The sequence below is a fragment of the Mus pahari genome, chromosome 4 (genome assembly GCF_900095145.1).
Source record: "Mus pahari chromosome 4, PAHARI_EIJ_v1.1, whole genome shotgun sequence".
Classification (NCBI taxonomy): Eukaryota; Metazoa; Chordata; class Mammalia; order Rodentia; family Muridae; genus Mus; species Mus pahari.
In genome coordinates, this window is record NC_034593.1 from 94,661,713 (window position 1) to 94,681,510 (window position 19,798).

The window sequence follows — 19,798 nt, forward strand, 5'->3', positions numbered from 1 at the left end:
CAGCCAGAGCTACACAGAGAAACCCTGTCTTGGGTGGGGGGGGGAGTTGAAACTGTGGCTTGGCTTTTCTGTTTGGCCATAGCTGCTTACAGGGGCTGATAGTGTTGACAAAATGGAACCAGAATTCTGCCTTCTTGGTTAAAAAAACTCCTATGTCCAGCTGTTCTGTCTGTAGATTCATGGGCAAAATGGAAGTGAACAACAACAAAAGATACTTGAGAGTTAGGGAGCAAAGCAGAGAATGTTATCTTTCAGATCCTGAGTGACTACCACATCCTAAGTGAGTGGCTGAAGCAGTGCTCAGTGATAACCCAGGCTATGGAAGTAGGGAAACTTCAGATCTGTTAGCTGAAATCTGTCAATCATCCGAAGATAACGACCACCCCCGAAAGGTCAGCAACTGGGACGCATTCACCCATGTAAGGCCACTGCTTGTTCTTCCAGCACCCCTCTTACGATCACTCCTGGAACCAAAGGTATCCTGTTTTCTGGTCTACCAAGAGTGTAAAACAGCAGATCATAAAAAGGAAGCCCAGTGACTGTGTATAACTTAGGGCAGTCCCAGGAGGCTGGCCAGTCACTCAGAACACATAGGATGCACTCCTCCCTGTCCTCAGCGCAGACCAGGTTTGAGAAGTTACATGGCCTCAGCCACTCTGCTTGGGTGGTAATTCTCCACCCTTGATCTCTTCTCCATGCCCTTTCTGTGTCCTTCCTCTACCACCTCCCAGGGGAGTACCAATTCCCAAAGCAAACATTGCATTGCATGTTGATAATGTAGTTTTGAAACATTCCTTGCTTGTAGCTGACCCTGTTGTTGGTGTGACTTCTTGGAGGATCTAGCTGCTTATTTTAATTGTTGGGAGAGGTGAGATTATTATGATTCCCATACAACCCGAAAAACTCTGTGTGAGTCTGTTTTGAGTCCACCTTCTGCACATGGGTCCATGTGTGTCCTCAGAGTTATGCTCAGGCTGACAGGAAGGGCAAAGAGTAAAAAAGAAGCATGCTTTTCTTATATTCCAACATTGCTTCGGAGATGCCCAGCCCCCGCAGTACAGGCAGTTCCCAAGTGGAAGGTGGGGGCAGAGGCCTCCAGCAAGGCCATCAATAACCAGGTGTGTAATGTGAAGCTCTCTGTATTTCATTTCTGCACCCAGGGCCAGCTCTGCAGGGTTGCTTATGGAGCGCTCTGTGTCTGGCACCTCTCTCCACCAGACCCAGGCGCCCAGGGCCCACCGACCTGCCCAGGAATGCACTGCATTGTTCTCTGCTGCTGTAATTTGGCTGCAGGAGCTAGGCAGTATGCCTCCCAGGGATGAGAAACACTCTCCCTGGCCGCCTCCCTTATCCCCAGCTAGCTTAGGCTTCTGCCCTATGACCACTGAGAGCATTTAAATACAAATTGTAGAAAGGCAGGGGTGGGAGTGGGAAATCTTGCTCTGTCTTCTATTAAGCCATGCAGAAACTTACGTCCTGAGTGGGTCTAAGAATTGGGCAAGAGGCTTGATGGCTGGTGTTCTTGATAAGGGATGCAAGAGAAAGGGGGAGATAGTCTCCTGCAGCAGAGGAAGAGAGAGGAGACCTAGAGTGCATAAGTTAAATCCCCAAAGCTTTACAAACAGACCCTCAGGACAGTATTTTCTTCTTCTGAAGTACTCTAATGAAGAGCGTGCTCTGCTGCCATTGTTCAGAGCTGAAAACTGAAATCTGCTTCTTTTCTGTAGTGCTGAGTTATGGGGTATGGCCAACATTCTTTCTTCCTCTGTTTGTTTGCTTGAGACAGGGTCTTACTCTGCTCTTAAGCTAACATGGAACTCACTGCTCATAAACACAGCTATCCTCCTGCATCAGCCTCCCGGAGTATTAGGATTACAAGCATCAGCCATCACCCTGGCTCTTCTATTTAAAAGAAACTGGCTGCAGGGTGTGCAGCTGAGGTACTTCAGCCACGTGACTTCTCCAAAAAATCCTATTATCCCTAAAGGATAGAGACAGTATCTTTTAAGTTCACTTTGTATCCAAATAGCTCTTATTGAAATACACTGTCCTAAATGTTCATCAAAAGATAAATGAAATAAGGGCCAACAAGAGAGAAAGGAACTGAGGAAGGAGGTTAAGACACCGCTGGTAGGCGACAAACCTCCACCATCTAGAGACTAGACGGAAGAGGGGCCTTCAGAGCAGACGAGGAGTAGGTAGCAGCAGAATTATGTGGAGTCCCGGCACGGAATAAAGTTTTTGTTTTGTTGCTTGTTCCAAATAAATCAGTTTGTTTGTATAGCGCAGAATGAGCGCCAGTTGTCTAAAGCCAGTTGGAATGCAGAGACAAGCTAAGTTCTGAGGAAAAACTAATTGCTTGGCCACCATTCCTTCTTGGGGCCACACAGCTTCCGTAGCAGGACTCGGATAGACATCTTTTCTCTCACATAAACACCTCACTTTACAAACTTCTCACTCCCTTGACAGCTATTTCTCTCTGAGCCATTTATAAGTGGTTGTATATCTTTATCAGCTAGAATTTGGAGCCCAGGGAAAGGCATGGAGTAATATGAGATGTCACAGATGTCTGCCACAACTAAGAATCCAAACTCAAAGAGAATACAGCACAAGTAGATTTACCTCAGGCTGGCTCCCCAGTGAAGGCCAATGCCATCACTGATACAGTCACTTGGATGTTCTTGCCCTTGCCCCAAAACTCCACTCTTCTAAGAGAAGTCCCTCTCCCCTTCTGCCCCCCTCCCTGACCCCACCACTGGCTCATCAGTTATCCCCTTGACTCTACTCTGCAAGGAAGACATTCCCTCCGCCTGACTCACTCAGTCCCGTTTCTCCAGTCATCCCCTCACCACAGACCACAAGGGCCCTGACTAGCTCATGTTTTGTGTTAATGGATGTGAAACCGGAGCAAATCCCCTCACCAAAAGAAAAACCACACTAAACTCTCCCACACAGGTCTCAGCAGGTTACACAAATATTAGTCCTATCATCCAAATAAATCTGCCTCTGTGGCCAGAGCAATGCCCACCCCCACCCCACCCCACCCCCAGCCTCCTGCTGCCTGGGCAGAAAGAAGTTGCTCCACAAACATCTGAGAGTCCAACTGGATGAAGAGGAACCTGAGAAGAGAGAGAGGAGCTATATCCAGAATTCCTTGTGAAAGCCTCTTAATCTAGTCTGTTGTCAGGCCCAGACAGCCTTAAATCAGAAGGTCCCAGAGAAGCAGGAAGTACTTGACCAGTGAGAAGCGTTGATGATATCTATTAGTCGGCTGGAGTTTAGGGCACAGTTAGATCTCAGTTTCACCCTCACTTTAGAGATAAGAAAATGGGCCAGGAGAATTTAAAGACCCTGCTGAAAATTTAAAAAAAAAAAAAAAAAAAAAAAGAGAGAGTAAATAGCTAGGATTAGACCTAAGTCTGTCATAACTGTGGATTTCTATATTTCTGTTTATCAATAATCAAGAAGATGACCATTGTCTAGGTCACATAAAACTAGACCATCAAGGTTTCAAACCCCCATGTCACTTTGCCTGCTCTCTTTGAAGACTCCACTCCTGTGTACCCTAGTTAGGCAATGGTCAGTAGCACAGAAGAAACCCTTCCCTGTTTAAGTCGATCATGGAATGGGCAGTAGTTATCAGTAGGACCTGGTGAGTCACAAAATAAAGATTTCCCGGGTAAATGAAAAAGGCCTTATAGGATGTTTGCCACCTCGGCTCCTGCACCAGCTCTCTATACAGCGACTTGGCTTTTGTTCCTACCTCAAAGCTGAAGATCCTCTCCTCAAGAACTAGCAAAATGAGAGCTCTCCGCCTTCCTAGTGTACACTGATCCTCATGGAGCCCTTGCATTGGGTGCGCTCACCCTTCCCATAAGTTACCTGCCTTCCTACCAAATCTCCAGAATAATGGATAGGGGTAGGGGGAGTCCCAAGGCCTAGCCAGGCTTACTATGTCATTCTCTCACAGTCCTCTTCCGGGCTTCTAATGGTCTGTTAAGAATTTGAACCACTGCAAACTACCTCACTGTGAACAGGCAGCCAGCGAGCAGGCTGCTGCCGTCTGATGTAGGTGGGAAGGGAGGCACAGAGGGTATGTATCTGTAGAGTAGTATGATTTTCCTCCTCACCAAACCACTACTTTATAAGCTGCGTAGAAGCACGAGGTGGAGCCTTGTGCAGTGTGGCTAACTCATCTAGCTATCTCAGAGCCTCACAGAATACTATAGCCTAAGATTGTCTGCACGTACTGTCTCCAGCAAAGGGACAGGCAGTTTTATCTCGGTCCTATCCTTAGGGAGAGTAGGATCAAACACAGAAGCTGCCTCCAGGTTCCTTCCCTTCCTGTTGCATACCCGAAGAGTATCAGAAGTCAGTGTAAGCAAAGGAGAGAATGAGCCTTGACTTAGTGCAACTCAAATCACTCTGAAGACAGACCTTTTCTACTCTCCCTTCAAACCTCCAGATGGACCATCAGGGAGCCACTCAGTCTCCTATATCCATCCCCTATCAACACTTCCCTAGGACTAAGGAACCAGCCGGCCAGGACATTGGGGTCCCTCTGGATCACTCTCCAAGTCCGGAACAGAAGCCATAGCAGCCCAGGATTGAGGGTGGAGGAAGGTGTGCATGCAAGGATCTTGTGCTTTTGAGTCAAGAGGCTTGAAGTGGAGGGAAGAATGAGGTATCTGTGTGTTCAGGTCTGGTCCAGCCACTCTGCCTTCTTAGGGGCCTTGCACGTGTGAACATCCACAGTGTTTCTGCACTCCTTGCACCGCACAGCACAGCACCAGTGGAATTTGCACTCACACTGGGTGACACGGGTGACCCGAGTTGTGTCATACCCTCGGCCGCAACACATGATTTCACACCCATCTGTTCCTTTAGAAGTCTTGCTGCAGACGCGGCCTGCGGTACCTAGGGAACCTGAGTCAGGGAAGAGAGGTGAGAACCAAGTCACTTTTGTTTTTGCCACTCTGGGTACCTTTACACTTTTTTTTTTTTTTTTTTTTTTGAGATTTATTTATTTATTATATGTAAGTACACTGTAGCTGTATTCAGAGACACCAGAAGAGGACATCCAATCTCATTACAGATGGTTGTGAGCCACCATGTGGTTGCTGCGATTTGAACTCAGGACCTTCAGAAGAGCAATCAGTGCTCTTAATCACTGAGGCATCTCTCCAGCCCACCCTTACACTCTTAAGAAGCCATAAAGAACCTGTTTCTTAACCAAAACAATTGCTAGTTGCCCTCTGACCCAGGTTCCCTTGTTGCCACTATCAAAGCTTCCCCAAGGCACCAGTCCCAGCGCCGTCCCTTTCCTGCAGCCCCCACACTGCCGTGTCCTCCTCAGAATCTAGCTTGAAAATATAAGAACTGTAAGTCAGGTGAGGTTTTCTATTTTGTAGGGGGTATGGTGGCATATTATCTGGATTTAAACTCTAGCTGCGCGACTTCATAGCAGTAGCTATTTAGCAAGTTAATGAATGTATCTGGGCCTCGGTTTCCATATATGAAAATGTATATGAAATAATGGCTAGCCAGGTGTGGTAGCACCTACCTGTAACCCCATCATGCAAAATACTGAGGCAGGAAAGCCACTTTAGTTCTAGGCTAGCCTGGGCTGTGTAGAGAGTTTGAGGTCAAATTAGAATGCATAGTAAGATGCTGTCTCGAGGATACAAAACAACTCAAAATCTAATGTAATAGATTGTTAGTGTACACTTATTATTTCCGTCCAACAGAGATGAACTGATTGACATGACAGACTGGAGGCTTACTGCAAGAAGTTCCTTGTGTTATACCCCTTTCAGAAGGGATTCTTGAAAGAGAGGGTAGCTTTCTCCTTGCACAGGGAATGCTAATTCAAAAGATGTCAGCACAAAAAGACCCCATCAACCCTTTTCCTAGTAACAGGGACCCATGGCCTGAGACTTCAAGAAGGAGTTCAACAGCCATACCCTCCACGTTCCACTATGATATGGGGAGGGAAAAAGCAGAAGTTCTTTGTTTTTTAGCTTATTGGTTTAAAATCTCTGAGTCTAGCTCAGTGGTGACATACTTGCCTAGCGTGTGCAAGGTCTTGGATTAGATCCCAGCACTGTTACAGTGACAACGACAACAGTGTAGAAGACATGAATAGCTTATAATTACATGGTACAGCAACATGAGCAGACATCTAAGTGCACATAGGCACAGGGCTCATACATGCTCAATTTTCTTTCTTAAAATGTTTATGTATGTGTGTATATGTATATACATACACACACACACACACACACACACACACACACACTCACACACATATATGGGGGACCCCAGCATGCATTCAGAAGTCAGAGAACAACCTGTGGAGGTTGGCTCTCTCCTACCGTATGGTACCATGGGGGCTAAACTCAGATTAACAGGGTTTGCAGAAGCACCGTTACCTGTTGAGCCACTTTCCAGCTCTCGGTTTTACTTTTTAAGATTGATTTTATTTATTTTCTTGTGTGTGTATGTATCTTTGTATGTGTGTGTGCACACTTGGGTATGAATGCCCTCACAGGCTGGAAGAGGTCATCAGTCCCCTGGATTCAGCTCTGAGCAACCTAATGTAGATGCTGGGAACTGAACTCGAAGCTTCTAGAGGAGCAGCAAGAACACTTAACCACTAAGCCATCTCTCCAGCCCCTCTATTTTCTTTTTTAACACCAGGAATATATAATCCAAAATGTGAGCAAACTACTGCTCTAGAGTATGGACTGACTAGGTCTACATGTTATTCTAACTCCAAGAGCTGGGTCCTCAATACCAAAGTCCTCTTCTATAATCTGGAGCTATACGAGCAGACTTAGCTACTAACTGTGCTAGATCTCTTAAACTCAGAGAATTTAAATTATTCACTAAACTAAAAGGTTTTAGTTTTGAATTGGACTAACAAGTCTGTCACACTTGTTCGTGGTTTTATTCAGTGTCATTTGCTGCCCAACATCAACTGTCATGCTAAAAGTATTAAATGGACAATTCAAAGATAAATGACTAAAACTTGTAAATGTCTATTATCAAAATCATCCTCTTTGTGACTCAGTGGGAGAGCCCAGCATATTGCAAGGCCCTGGGTTAGATCAACAGTAGCACTAAAAGAGTGGATCTACTCTCTTACTTATCAATTAAAAATTAAACTTCATCCCAGGTATGTATGTCTAAGAAGCAGAGTACATAGAAGGTTTAGTACTACCTGCACTTGAGGCATCCCTTGACCTTGGAGCACAGCCCCCATAGATAAGAGGGGACATATGTAATCACATGTGGCTTGTTGCTTCTGCACTGGAAATGGCAGCAACGAGGATTCGATCAACGCAGGAAGTTTAGTTGGGCAGTACTACCGTGGAGGGGATACCTGATTCCATACTCTGGGGGGGGGGGCTTATATCATTGGGATCTTTTGGGGCTTATGGGACCTAAGTTTATGGCTCTGAGAAAAATTAATAAGCATATGACTCATCCTCCCTCCAAACTCCGAAGATCCTTCTCCAAAGGTACATTTTAGGGGTAGTAGAATAGTCTATACAAATATGTGGAAATTATTCCTCTGAATTAGACCGCATGGAAAAGCTACCTCATGGCAGTAAACCACCAGGAGATCCGAGGGCCTCCCCAATCCTTTTGACGTCTAGCACTCCCTAGAGTTCACATGGCTTTCATTATCTGGGTGGGATGCTGTCTGCTTTCTTTGGGCTGAAGCACTCTGGGCCAGTCAACTCTAGGAATGATGGGAAGTGCAAACAAACAGGATGGAGCCAGCCATGGTGCAGGGCTCTACCCGACCAAGTCTTGACTATCGAATCAGCCTGGGAAAAGAGCCTGGGGGCGCCATGACAGGAACCAAAAGAGAAGCAGCTCCATTGAGCTACACATTGTCCCTGGTTTAACTTACCTGGACCAAGATGTGAGCTTCCATTCTCTCACAGAAACACCTTATCACCTTGCAGCGTTCCCAAGACCCCTGCCCCACTGCCACGCATACTTAGAACAGACAGAGAAGCAGCCATTTTCTGCTTGTAATCACCAGCCTTGGCGGAGATCTCCTGTCTCCCTCACTTCTTTTGTAGTGGCAGCAACTTCGATTCCCCATGTTCAAACAAATCTTCCTTGATTTCTCTAGTCACTTCTTTGTAGTTACAATTGCTTTCGATATCTCTTGTGTGTGTGTGTGTGTGTGTAGCTCACCTCTTGCCCAGAACTTGAAAATAAGTGGTTCATTTAAATGTTCTCTGAGTCATGCCTACTGTATCCCAGACACCAGGGATATCGTGAGTAACATAGTAATGTATGACCTGTCAGTCTGAGACATACCTATCTCAAGAGGAGGTTTTCATGTAAGGAAGCGACTGACTCCTTTCCCTTCTTTAACTCCTGCAAACTAGACAGCCCTTGATAAAGCAGAAGTGCCTGTGCTAATAAGTAGGCTCCATGAGGTCTCTGCCTGCCTCTTTCTCACCTGCAGCCTTGTCCAAGACACAGTAGTCAGGGGAGTTGTCAAAGTAGACAAGATCAGTCCGGGTGGCGTGGCGATAGCCTTGGCGGGCTGCTGTGAAATTGGCCCCATCCTGCGTGGCCGTCACCTGCACAGCCCCATCATATCGCCTCCTCAGGTAGTCACCTGTGCGGCGGAAGTCTGAGAGTGCCCTCCAGCAGGTGCGCAGAGTACAGGAGCCACTCACACCGTGACACTTGCACTCCAGCTTCAGGAATCTCCGCACCGCCTAGGGGAGGGATGAGAGAGCTCAGGACACTGTATGGGCATCCCTGGGGTCAAGCAGTAGTGCTCTGAGCTCTGCTGATCCAGGCCTACTGGTGGAGCCCATGGTGATTCTCTGCCACATCAGATCCCACCCCATCTTCCTGAACTCATCACAGAATCTCTTCTAGGAAATCTTCCTGGACCAACAGTCCTTTGCTCTTCATGACTGCCTGCTAGATTGTCAAGCCACAGGAGTCTGTTCCTGATTACAGCCTGTATATCTTTTAAAGGGCTAAGTACCATGTCTTCTGCTTTTATAGCACACCATAGTGTGTGCTATGTATACAGCAGATGCTCAAACACCAGTGAATAGCCTAAAGCTATACCTGAAGCTCTTAGTTGTTATGAAGGAATTTTTTCTTCTTAAAAGCAGAACAAAAGAAAACTACTTTTGGGTCAGTGATACTGATATCAACAAAAGGCACTTGCCATGCAGCCCTGACCACCTGGGTTTCATCCCTAGATACACACTATAAGCAGAAGGAGAGAACCAGTCCCACAGAGTTGTCGTCTGACTTCCACACATGCACCATGCCATGCATGCCTGCCCATATATACCATGCATATATCCACAACAATAATAAATTAAAACTTAATAAATTAAAAGCTACTTCGGGGCTTGGGAGACAGCCGGGGATTTAAGAGCACTTACAGTCCCTGTGAGGACCAGAGTTTAAGTCTTTACAACCCGTGTAAAAAGCTAGGCATGGTAGCACATGACCTATAATCCCAGTGGTGGGTGCTGGGGCACAGAAACAGGAGGATTGGAGACAGGAAGATTGCTGGGACTGAGCCCCTGTCTCAAGAGAATATGGCGGGAAGTAGTGGAACAAGACACCTGACATCCTCCGCTGACCTCTGGGACAAAACCCAGGCATATACATCCACATATGTACATACAACCATATACAGATCAGATTTTTAAATATTTAAAATTTGCATTTTAGTCAGGCATGGTGGCACACACAAATAATCTCAGTACTCAGGAGGCTGCGACAAGAACATGGCATCAATTGTGAGATCAGCCTAGGCTATCAACAGATTGAGACCCTGTCCACAAGACAAAACAAAAAAGTAAAGCATCTTAAAGCAGGACGTGGTGGCACATGCCTTGAACCCCAGCACTGAGCAGGCGGAGGCAGGCGGATCTGTGTGAGTCGAAGACCAGCCTTGTCTATATATCAAATTCCAAGATAGCCAAGACTTCATAGACCCAGTCTCAAAAACAAAGAAACAAACCTGGAGTTTAAGCCCCCACCTCACCCGATTCCCTCTTCCATGCAGAAAAAAAACAAACCAAAACCAAAAGGAAGGAAACTGGGAAAGAAAAAGAAGAGAAAGGGAAGATAAAAAAAGAAAAGGAAGAAAAAGGAAGTTATTTCTCTGTCTTATGAAAACTTGATTGTGGCTATGTAATCCCAGTGCCCCCTCTGCATTCCCAGGCTCCATGCAGTCTGTGGCAGAATGTTAGGGATTGTGGAAGTGAACCAGAAGCCACTGACTCCTCTACCTTTGAATTCAGTCTGTTGTCACACTAACTGGTTTACACCAGAAAATGTGAACGTACATTCCCAGATGTGAGTACTGACCGTGCGACCACAGCGGTTGTTGTGTAAGTTCATGAGGGCCCGGGCATCCTTAAGCCTCTTCTCTTTGGCATCCACAAAAGCCTTGGCAAAGCGGACACCGTAGTGGATGTTGTCGCTACAGCCACCCCAGTCAAAGTCCCCTCGTTGATCATGGTGCCGACCACGGGTATATGGGTCACAGCTGCACACGCTCAGCTCACCCTGGCTGCAGGCCCGAGTGATGGCGTGGACCACTCCTGCTGATGAGATAGCATAGACGAACGCTGCCTCCCGGCTGCCTACACAGAGAGGGGCAGAGACTTATTACAGGAATGACCCAGCCCGTGTCTTCTGTTCCTCCTCTCCTCCATATCCACCACCACCACCCTCTCCATATGCATGTGTGCATGTGCAAGCACACACACACTTCTGGGTGTTTCTCACAGCGTCATACTCCATGGTCCAGGTCTGGAAAGTGTTATGTAAATGTAACCTGGCCTTGAACTTGAGATTTTCCTGTTTCAGCCTCATAGTGCTAGGATGGCAGAGCCAGGCCACATGCCCAACTCTGTCTATCCCTTGCTTCAATCAGCACAACTTCAGAAGTCTCCTCAGCTTTTCCAGAGCCCAACCCACCCATCAAAGCGTCCTTGTGTTCTAAAAGCATCCCTCAGAGTAGCCATCCTCTCCTGTGAGGCCTAAGTACTCCACTCCTTGGCACATCGTCTTTTAGGCTAACCTCTACTCTGTTTCCTCTTGTTTTTCCTAGGGGTCTCCCCACCCCCTCCCACTCTCTCTTATTCACATGTTTGCTCTCTCTCACCCACTCTCCCATGCACTCTCTCTCTCACACACATGCACGTGTGCACACACCACCACCATCACCACCACCACCACCACCGAGTACGGGGACGGGGAAGAGAGAGATAGAACTAGTCCTGATGCAGCTACACCTGTCTTAGTCAACATTCCAGGGGGTTTCAGGGCCCCGATGCTGGACAGTTCCCTCGCCGTGTGGACCCCCCCTGCCCAGGGGGTCAGCCATTGAGAGAACCATACTAACCTCAGTCTGCTCTGGGTCTCCCCTTGCCCTTGCAGATGGAGATTCAACACCCCCAGTTCTTTACCTGGAGAGTCCCATATCACCCCCTTCCTCTTCTGCCCTCTAGTTCTGCTGAACTTCTGCTGAACTGGGGTCGGGGCACCGGCTCTTGGAATACTTGTATATCACCTTCTGTTTATCTCTTGTGCCTATCGCTATAATGTTAGGGTGCCTCGTCCTTAGCCACAGAGTTCATGGATGCCCAGCTGGGCTTGAGTATGGGGAAGCCAGAGAAAGGCAGGAGTAAGATGGAAGTAGGCAGGGAAGATTTATCTTGACCAACTGTCTTAGAGCACTTAGGTTGAGGGGCCCTGGCTTACACTCTAGGCTTGAGAGCAGCTGTCCCTGTCTCCCAGGTTTGCTCACATTTGCTTCTTAGAGTATTAAGTAGTGTGTGGGGAAATGAAGGGAGTAGTGCCTGCCCTTCTAACTCCCCACCCCAAGCATAGGAAGGGAAGGGGGCGTCATAAGCTTGGAAGAGGACCCTACTTCTGAGCATGGCACGGCCAAAGACAGTGTGGTCCCGGTCCAGTGTGGTGCAATTCCAGCGGTGATGGCGGAACTGGTGCTGACACTCTCGGATCCATTCCCGGGCACCTTCACCTACTGAGCGCATGATGTCTGGGTAGCGCTGGCACAACTGCCGCTGCCGGCTCACCAGACCGGGGATGTTGTCACAGATCACTCGGGCTCCCAGTGCCCCTATGTACCTGTAAAGTGGAGATGACCTTGTCGTAGCCTCCTTTCTGAAAGGGGCTGGGCATCAGCAGAGGTATAAAGAGGTGAGTTATTTGATATATAGACCTTAAAAGACATTCCTTCCTTTCCCAAGACCTTCTCTGAGGCTGATGGGTAGAACCATTACCTGCAATTTCTGAGAGAGGAAAAAAAAAAAAAGCTATGCAGTTGCGGGAAGAGAGTAACTGGGTAACTGAGTGGTCTCCACCATTACCAGCCCCTAGCCAAAGGCCAACGTGACACACACTTCTAGAACACAGGCCAGGCTTGTGGCATGTCATACAAACCCAACGGTCGGTTTATTTAATAAACACTAAGATCCTCACAGCAAAACAAACTAACAAAACGAGGATCTAAGACAACACTCTTACATGCTCGTGTGAGAGGCACAACACAGTGGCTGGCCCATGACGATCGCTTGGCCACAGCTGAATGTAGAGAGGAGGGGGCTGGAGAACTCAGCTAAAACATCCTCAGTTCTAATCCTGAGGCTATGGAACAAGGCCCCCATCTTTAACCCCACCCCCCTCCTGTTCCCTCCACAAAGAGCTGGTCTCAATGAAAAATCTGAACAGGACGAAGTAGTGAGAGACCAAAGGACAGGATAGCACTCAGGGGCAGATCTCTCTGAGTTCTAGGGCAGCCCAATCTACATAGAGAGTTCTAGGCCAGCCAGAGCTACATAATGAGAACCCGTCTCTTTATCAATCAATTAAAATGTGGTAGAGTCTCTAGTTTGACAAATTTACAAGCTAAAGCAAGACTGAAGGATAGGTGGGCTGCCAGCGTCATTCAGAAACTGCTCAAGGCAATATTGCCTCTCCTTTCAAATACTCTTGCCCTTGCACTCTGCCATGGTCTCAGGAGATTCTGGAGAGAAAACAGGAGCATATCACCCTTTCTCTTCAAGAAGTCCCCCAGAGAGATCAGACTCATTCCCTCTCTGCAGCTCAGCTTCTCTGCCTTTCTGTCCCGCCTATAACCTACACACACACACACACACACACACACACACACACACACACGACACACGACACTTGCCCTTTGTATTTTCAGTATATTCTATTCCAACACCGAAATGGAACCACCGTTGTCTTTCCTGTTGGGAACAGGTGGCAACTGTAGTGACCAGTTGCTACTGCAAACAGAAAAACTTCGGACTGAACTATGAATGAGCCAGTGGTTTGGCAATGCCCCCAAAGTGGGTCTAGAGTGAGTGGAGAGGAAAGAAGGCAGCCAGTAGAGGAAGGGGCCAGCCCTGAGCCCTGCCCCCACCATGCATCCCCACAGCCAACCCTCATCACCAGTGACAGAAACTCAGGCAAACACAAGAAGGGTTGGTGCTGGCCTCGTGGGGAACTCAGGAGGTCTGATGAGCCCCATCTGTCCCGATGGAGGGGTGAGAGGGCCGATCCTCCGAGAACGAATCCCATGGCATCAGCACCCCCAACACTGTCCATGAGGGCAGCAGCTTCCAGGAACAACAAAATAAACACCCCAGGCTGGGCCGGGCCGGAAAGGCTTGCCTGACGCACAGCTCGGAGTTACACCCACTGCCCTGGTGCCTTGTTTGGAGTATTGAAACCATCAGAGTTGGAGCACGTCCCTGTCTCACCACCGATCTGCTTCCCCAGCTCAGCCCTAGATTACTGATCTAGGCAATGGGTGTTTGTTTTTTTATCTGGGGCTTGGAGGGAGGAGGATGGATGGGAATGGCAGACCAAGAATCCAGCCCTCATAGACAGTCTGGAGTAGGGTAGGCCAAACTCTGGTGAAAAGGCCTTCCTGTGGTCTGACTTTAATCCATTCCGCTGTAGCCCACACTGATTTTTCTTATTACATCCTCACTGAGCATGGGAACATCTGGTCGGTATATACGATGGGAAGATAATTAGGTTTTCCTACTACCATGCTGGTTCCTAAGTAACTGCTTCAAGACCCTGCATGGGGCTTGCCTGCTGTCTGGTTCTCAGAGTCCTCGTAGTAAAATGTGGAAACCACCTATGATGCTGACTCTGAAGCCGAACCCATCACCCTCAGCCCAACGAACGCTTGCACAATGCCTGCCACGTGCCAGTCACTGCGCTTAGTTGTTAGGGGCACAAAGACTTCATGATCTCCATCCCCCAGCTCATTGTCCTCAAGAGGATGCCCCAGTCCTGACTTCCTGTTTTCCCTTTCAGAAATTAATTCTTCATTTTTGCCTCCTGTGCCGGGGGGAGGGGGGGTTCCCTTCACCTGCTTTTGACCAGTTCACCTTCTTTCCTTTGGTAAAGTCACTAGGACCAACCCTAGCCCTTTCCTCAGGGTCTGTAAGGACCTAGTCTCCCTCTGCCTCCACATCTGCTGAGTCACAATCTTCCTGTCAGATACCCGGTGCTGAGGAAAGCTTCTGGCACACAGTAGGTGCTCAGCAGTACTATGTGCTTGCTCTGACTATCCCCTGCTTCCATCTCTCCTAGGCATCCCTCATTCTATTCAGCTCGATTCCTGTCAACACTGTGCACTCTTTTACAGACACTTTAAGTTTCTGTCTTTTTAAATAGAATCAGGGATCCCCCACTCCATTTTGTTTGTTTTGTTGTTTTATTGTTTTGTTTTCTTATTTTGTTTTGCTTTGTTTGCTTGTTGTTTTGTTTTGTTTTCTTCTGTTTTGTTGAGACAGGGTTTCTCTGTGTAAAAGCCCTGGCTATCCTGTACTCACTTTGTAGACCAGGCTGGCCTCCAACTCACAGAGACCTGCCTGCTTCTGCCTCCCAAGTACTGGGATCAAAGACATGAGCCACCACAACTGGCCTATCAGATTTCTTTTGTGTCTACCCATTAGTATAGATGTTTTAACTCAACACAAACAGGACTTAAAATACAGAGAAGACTGTTAGCTCCCCCTGCTCCCCCCCCCCCCAATATCTGTTCTTTGCATAGTACACAGGTCATAGATCATTCTGTAAAAAAAAAAAATTCAAGACAAATCTGGGAGTGGTGGTTCATATATGATCCCAGCACTCAGAAGGCAGAAACAGGCAGATCTCAGTGAATTTGAAACCAGCCTGGCCTGTATAAAGTTCCAGGGCAGCCAGGGATGCATATCTAATGAGTTGTTCTCTTAAAAACAACAACAACCAACCAGCAAGATGATAGCACAGAGTGTGAGTCAGGGAAATCTCAGCATTGTGGGTTCAGAGACATTGATGGAAACCCCACTCTCTGAAGGATCCTTGAGGAGAAACCAGGATGAAGGAAGCCATCTCAATCTAAGCACAAGGGGGTCTTATGGTTGGTGGGTTTGTTTTGTTTCTGAGTCTCACTATACATCCAAAGCTGGCCTAAAAGTTATGATTCCCCTGCCTCAGCCTCCTGAGTATTTGCTATGATAGGAAAGTGCCATAATGCCCAGCTAAAATCCATTTTTATTCTAGGAGCAAGAGAGGCATGTGTGCTTGATTAGAAATAAAACTGTGTGACTCCAAAATTGGTGTAAATTTAAGCAATATTTTTATTATTATTGAGATAAGGTCTCACTTTTGCCTAAAACTTGCTAGCTAGATCTGGAACTTGTTAGCTTGACCTGGAACTCAAGTGCTAGGGTTCAGGCTATGTGCCACCACACCCAACACATTTTGGTTTTGTTGTTTTCCCTTCCTCTCAATCTCTTCATTGGCATCACAGGGATTATAACAGTACCTACCTCACTCACTCAAACTGGAGATTAAAGGTGATGTTTCACAAGGCCAAGGTGCTGGCTGGAACTTAGCAAGGGAGCAAGACAGAGTAGAGCGCCTATGTATGGTAACAGTAGAACTAAGACGACGTTGCTCTCTGCTTTCTCTTTATGAACCCAAGAACATGCCCAGTTCTTGTGAGTCGCCATACAGCCACATTTCTTGTCACAGACTGAGAAGAAACCACGTGTCTCTTCTAGTTAAGGGAAGACGCAGAGGAGTTATGGGAAAAGAAAGAGGAGAATCCTGAGCTGTGAGATCAGACTGTTGACTGCTCATAGGGATAGCCTTGCTCCAAAGACACACTGAGTCAGTAGACATCTCTCTCCTCCGGGAACTGTATGACTGGGCACACTACTAATCTGACTGGGTTTGAGATGATCACCTTGGGGCCAGACGCGCCTTTAGAACTCAGGTCTCCTCCTTTTACAAGTGCTGACCACTGAGACAGACATCTATGGCTGTAGCTGTGACACCTTGAGGTCAGGGAGACAGAAATGAGCTTTGTGCCCACACTCGTCCTGGCCCTGACTCTGCCTTCCTCTGTTTCACATGGACATAGGAACCACTCGGCCTCTGTCACCTGCCTCCCTACCTAGCTCTTCCATCTAGCAGCTTTTGCAACATCTTTAATATGAACCACTTGTGGAGGGAAGGAGGGAGGGAGGAAGGAAATGGGAAAGGGAGTAGTAGTCGGGAGTGAAGATGGGACTGGAAGAGCTGCAGGCGAGTCTTTAGGCTCGACCAGAAAGTGGAAATGTCCAGAGTGAAGCTTATTTATTTATTGTACATGAGTACACTGTAGCTGTCTTCAGACACACCAGAAGAGGGCATCCAATCCCATTACAGATGTCTGTGAGCCACCAAGTGGTTGCTGGGAATTGAACTCAGGACTTCTGGAAGAGGGGTCAGTGCTCTTAACTGCTGAGCCATCTCTTCAGCCCAGCAAGACTCTCAAACTGGTGAAAAGCAATCAAATGTTTTGAAAAGCCAGTTGCCATGTAGGCCAGATTAAGATGAGCACTGGGTAATATGTGCTTCCATTTTTTCTTCACAGGGAACCCGGATGATGTAAATCCCCAGTCAAACTGGGTCATAAAGATGGGGAGGGGGCACTCTAGTCACTGAAAGGCTCTTTTTCTCCATCTTCCTTCTTTCCCTTTCCCTTTCTAAAGGAATGTTTCAAGCCAGATGTAAGATATAGGCCTCTCTGCTTTCTCGTCCGAACCCGCCTTTTTGCCTTCTCCAACACTGCAGAGATAAAAAAGATCCAAAAGAAAGATTTTTCTCTAACAGGAAAACAGGGGTGGGGGTGGGGATGGAGAGAGCAGCATCTTGAAATGATAGGAATCTGCAGCCCAAGCCGCGTGCCCCTCAGCCAGCTACCCCTCACCCCTCCAGCCCAGATTCCTAGTCCAGAGGAGAAAGCAGCTACAGGGTGCAAGAGAAGAGACCTCGCTTTGTGGGAAGTAGGGGAGGGGGTGGAGAGGGGGTGCTTGTTTCAGGGGAGGAGCAGAGCAAGGGGGGAAGGGGGACACTGCATGTTAGAGAGGGGCACTGGCTCAGCCCAAGAGGCCAGTTTGACTGGACGGGTGAGGAGGAAGGATGAGAGATCCGAATCTTTTTGCAGTCCGATTCTACCCCCTTTGCCCTTTCCCCTTTCTGGAAAGAGGATGCATATCCAAAGAGGGCCGGAGGAGTCCTGGGGCTGGGTCGGGAATTCTACAAAGAACGCAGCAGGCATCCGGTGGATCCCGGACGCCTTTTGCCTCATCTGCCCTTTGGAAGTGTCTGAAGATTAAGGCCTGCGAGAAGAGGTCTGAAGAGGGGGTCTCACAACTCTTGAGACACTAGCCGCCCTGGGGCTTGGGGGAGGAAAGGTGGGAGGTTATGTTATCTGGGACAGGAAAGCAAAGGGGACATCGGTGTTCCAAATTACACCCTCAAAGCCAAGGCTGGTGACAAATGCCTGCGTTATGCAACCCCAAGGATTTAATTTGTTTCGGTTGTGGGCATCAGGGGAAGTTTGTGCCTCAATTTCACTTCTAAGCCTTTCCGTGGATGCTACTGGCTCACTGTGTGAGCTAGACTAGCAGAGGGATGTGGGGAACAGCCAGCTGCCCCCCTACTCGAGTTTCCAAGGACTCTTAGGTGGTGTAAGTTTTTTTGAAGACCATGACCATGCCAAACAGACACTGCAGGATGTGGAGAGGCGACTAGTTCCCACCCTGAGAGAGAACTACCTAGTAGCTTCTGCTGTAGATGCTTCAGTAGAAATACCAAGGGGCACAATGTGGCAGCCTAGGGGACTTCAACCATCAGCTCCCTCCTTCCAGATGCCCAGTGCTCTCCTCTCCACCGCCTCGTTCTTTCCAACTCCTCACCGGCCACTGGAAACTTGTGGGACTGTCCTTCCTCTAATTCCTCCTAGGCAATTCTGGTGCCCAAGCACCGATGCCCAGAGCAATGCACTAGTTCCAGTAAGCCTACCAACCCCAGAACCACACTTACCACCAGGACGTGTCTACACGGGCCGGCAGAGTCAGGAGCAGCAGCAGCAGCAGGCAGGCAAGACCCAGGCGGGCAGAAGATGGGGACACGTCGGGGGCCGTGGGTCTGGGCACGGGGACGGGGACGGGGACGCGGGCACGCCGAGGGGCGAGCTGCGCGGCTTCGTCCTCACCCTGCAGCTTCAGCATAGCTCCCCGCAGACTCCCGCCTCGCAGCCCGCAGGGCCGTGGACGGGCACTGTCTGGGCTTCCTCAGGCGTCTCCTAGATCGCCCCACAGGGTGGCCATGGGGACCATGGGCGACCGAGGACCTCAAGGCACGTGGAGCCCGGTAGCCGGACGCAGGGTTCCCAAGAGCGCGCAAGCTGCAGGGCCAGGAGACCGACGAGCGCTGAGCCGGGTGTGGGCGGTCGGGTGCGGTGTCAGTGGCTCCGGGGCGCAGAGTGCGGCGGGGGCCAGAGCGCGCCGACAGCCCCTGCGGCCGCAGCTCTCATTGGACGGGGCGGGGCGGGGCCGGGGACACGCGCGGCCTTCAGCGCGGCTCCGCCCGCGCCAGCCGGGGTGCTCCCCGGCGCCCTAGGTGTGGCGGCCGCCTCCTCCCCTCCGTTCTACAGAGCGCCACCGCGCCGCGCCCCCACCTGCTCTGGCCACCCGCGACGGGGCTCTTCCCTGCCTGCAGCCCCCTGTCCCTACCGACGCCACGCCACGCCACCGGGTCCTAGCGCCCTTCACTCAGCAACGCGGACCACTGCGTTTGATGGCAAGGCGTACAGGGTGTGTGTGGCGGGGGAGAGGAGTGAAGGGGGGTTGCGGACACTTCCAGTTCTTTAAGTACAGAAGATGCACTTTCTCTTGGTCCTCCCATCCTTGCGCTTCTGGGAAACTGGTAGACACCCGGCCAGCAAGAGTTGCGGGATAGTGGGACTCCTTTGGCCACGCTGCCTACAGGGGCACCGTGGGCAACCGGCCTCGGGCGGGGGACACTCTCATGAAGGACTCATCATAACCCCCGCCCACCGCTTCTCCCACCCACTGCACCGACACCATCCTCTCGTCCCGCCCGTCGTTGAGAGTCTTGTCCACCTTGGTGCTTCTCCAGGGCAGCGCAGCCACCCAAGAGACACACCTGCGGGCGGGACGCAGCCGCCTGCCGGTGCCCGGACGGCTGGCCAGGGCTCGGTAGAGCTCGGTCTCTCCCAGTATCTCCGTCCCCCACCCCCTCGGGCGGAGCTGAGACTGGGAAAGAATCAGAAACAGCTGGGCTGCTTTCCCGCACCAGAGGCCAGGGTGGGGGTCCTGCGGAGAGGGTGGAAGCCCTGGTGCCTTTTCTCCCCCCCTCCCTTTCCACCCTTCTTCCTCTCCACTAGTCC

The 19,798-nt window shown here is 49.3% G+C and overlaps 1 protein-coding gene across 1 annotated transcript; it reads right to left on the minus strand.

The window, feature by feature from the left end:
* Positions 1 to 2,492: 2,492 nt before the first annotated feature.
* Positions 2,493 to 19,073, minus strand: Wnt2b (Wnt family member 2B). The gene is made up of 5 exons (XM_021196292.2): positions 18,430 to 19,073; positions 11,948 to 12,168; positions 10,378 to 10,655; positions 8,486 to 8,750; positions 2,493 to 4,926 (listed from the first exon to the last, which is right to left on the minus strand). The coding sequence occupies exons 1-5, from the start codon at positions 18,615 to 18,617 to the stop codon at positions 4,697 to 4,699; spliced, it is 1,182 nt and encodes a 393-aa protein (XP_021051951.1). The 5' UTR covers positions 18,618 to 19,073; the 3' UTR covers positions 2,493 to 4,696.
* Between the last annotated feature and the right edge of the window lie 725 nt (positions 19,074 to 19,798).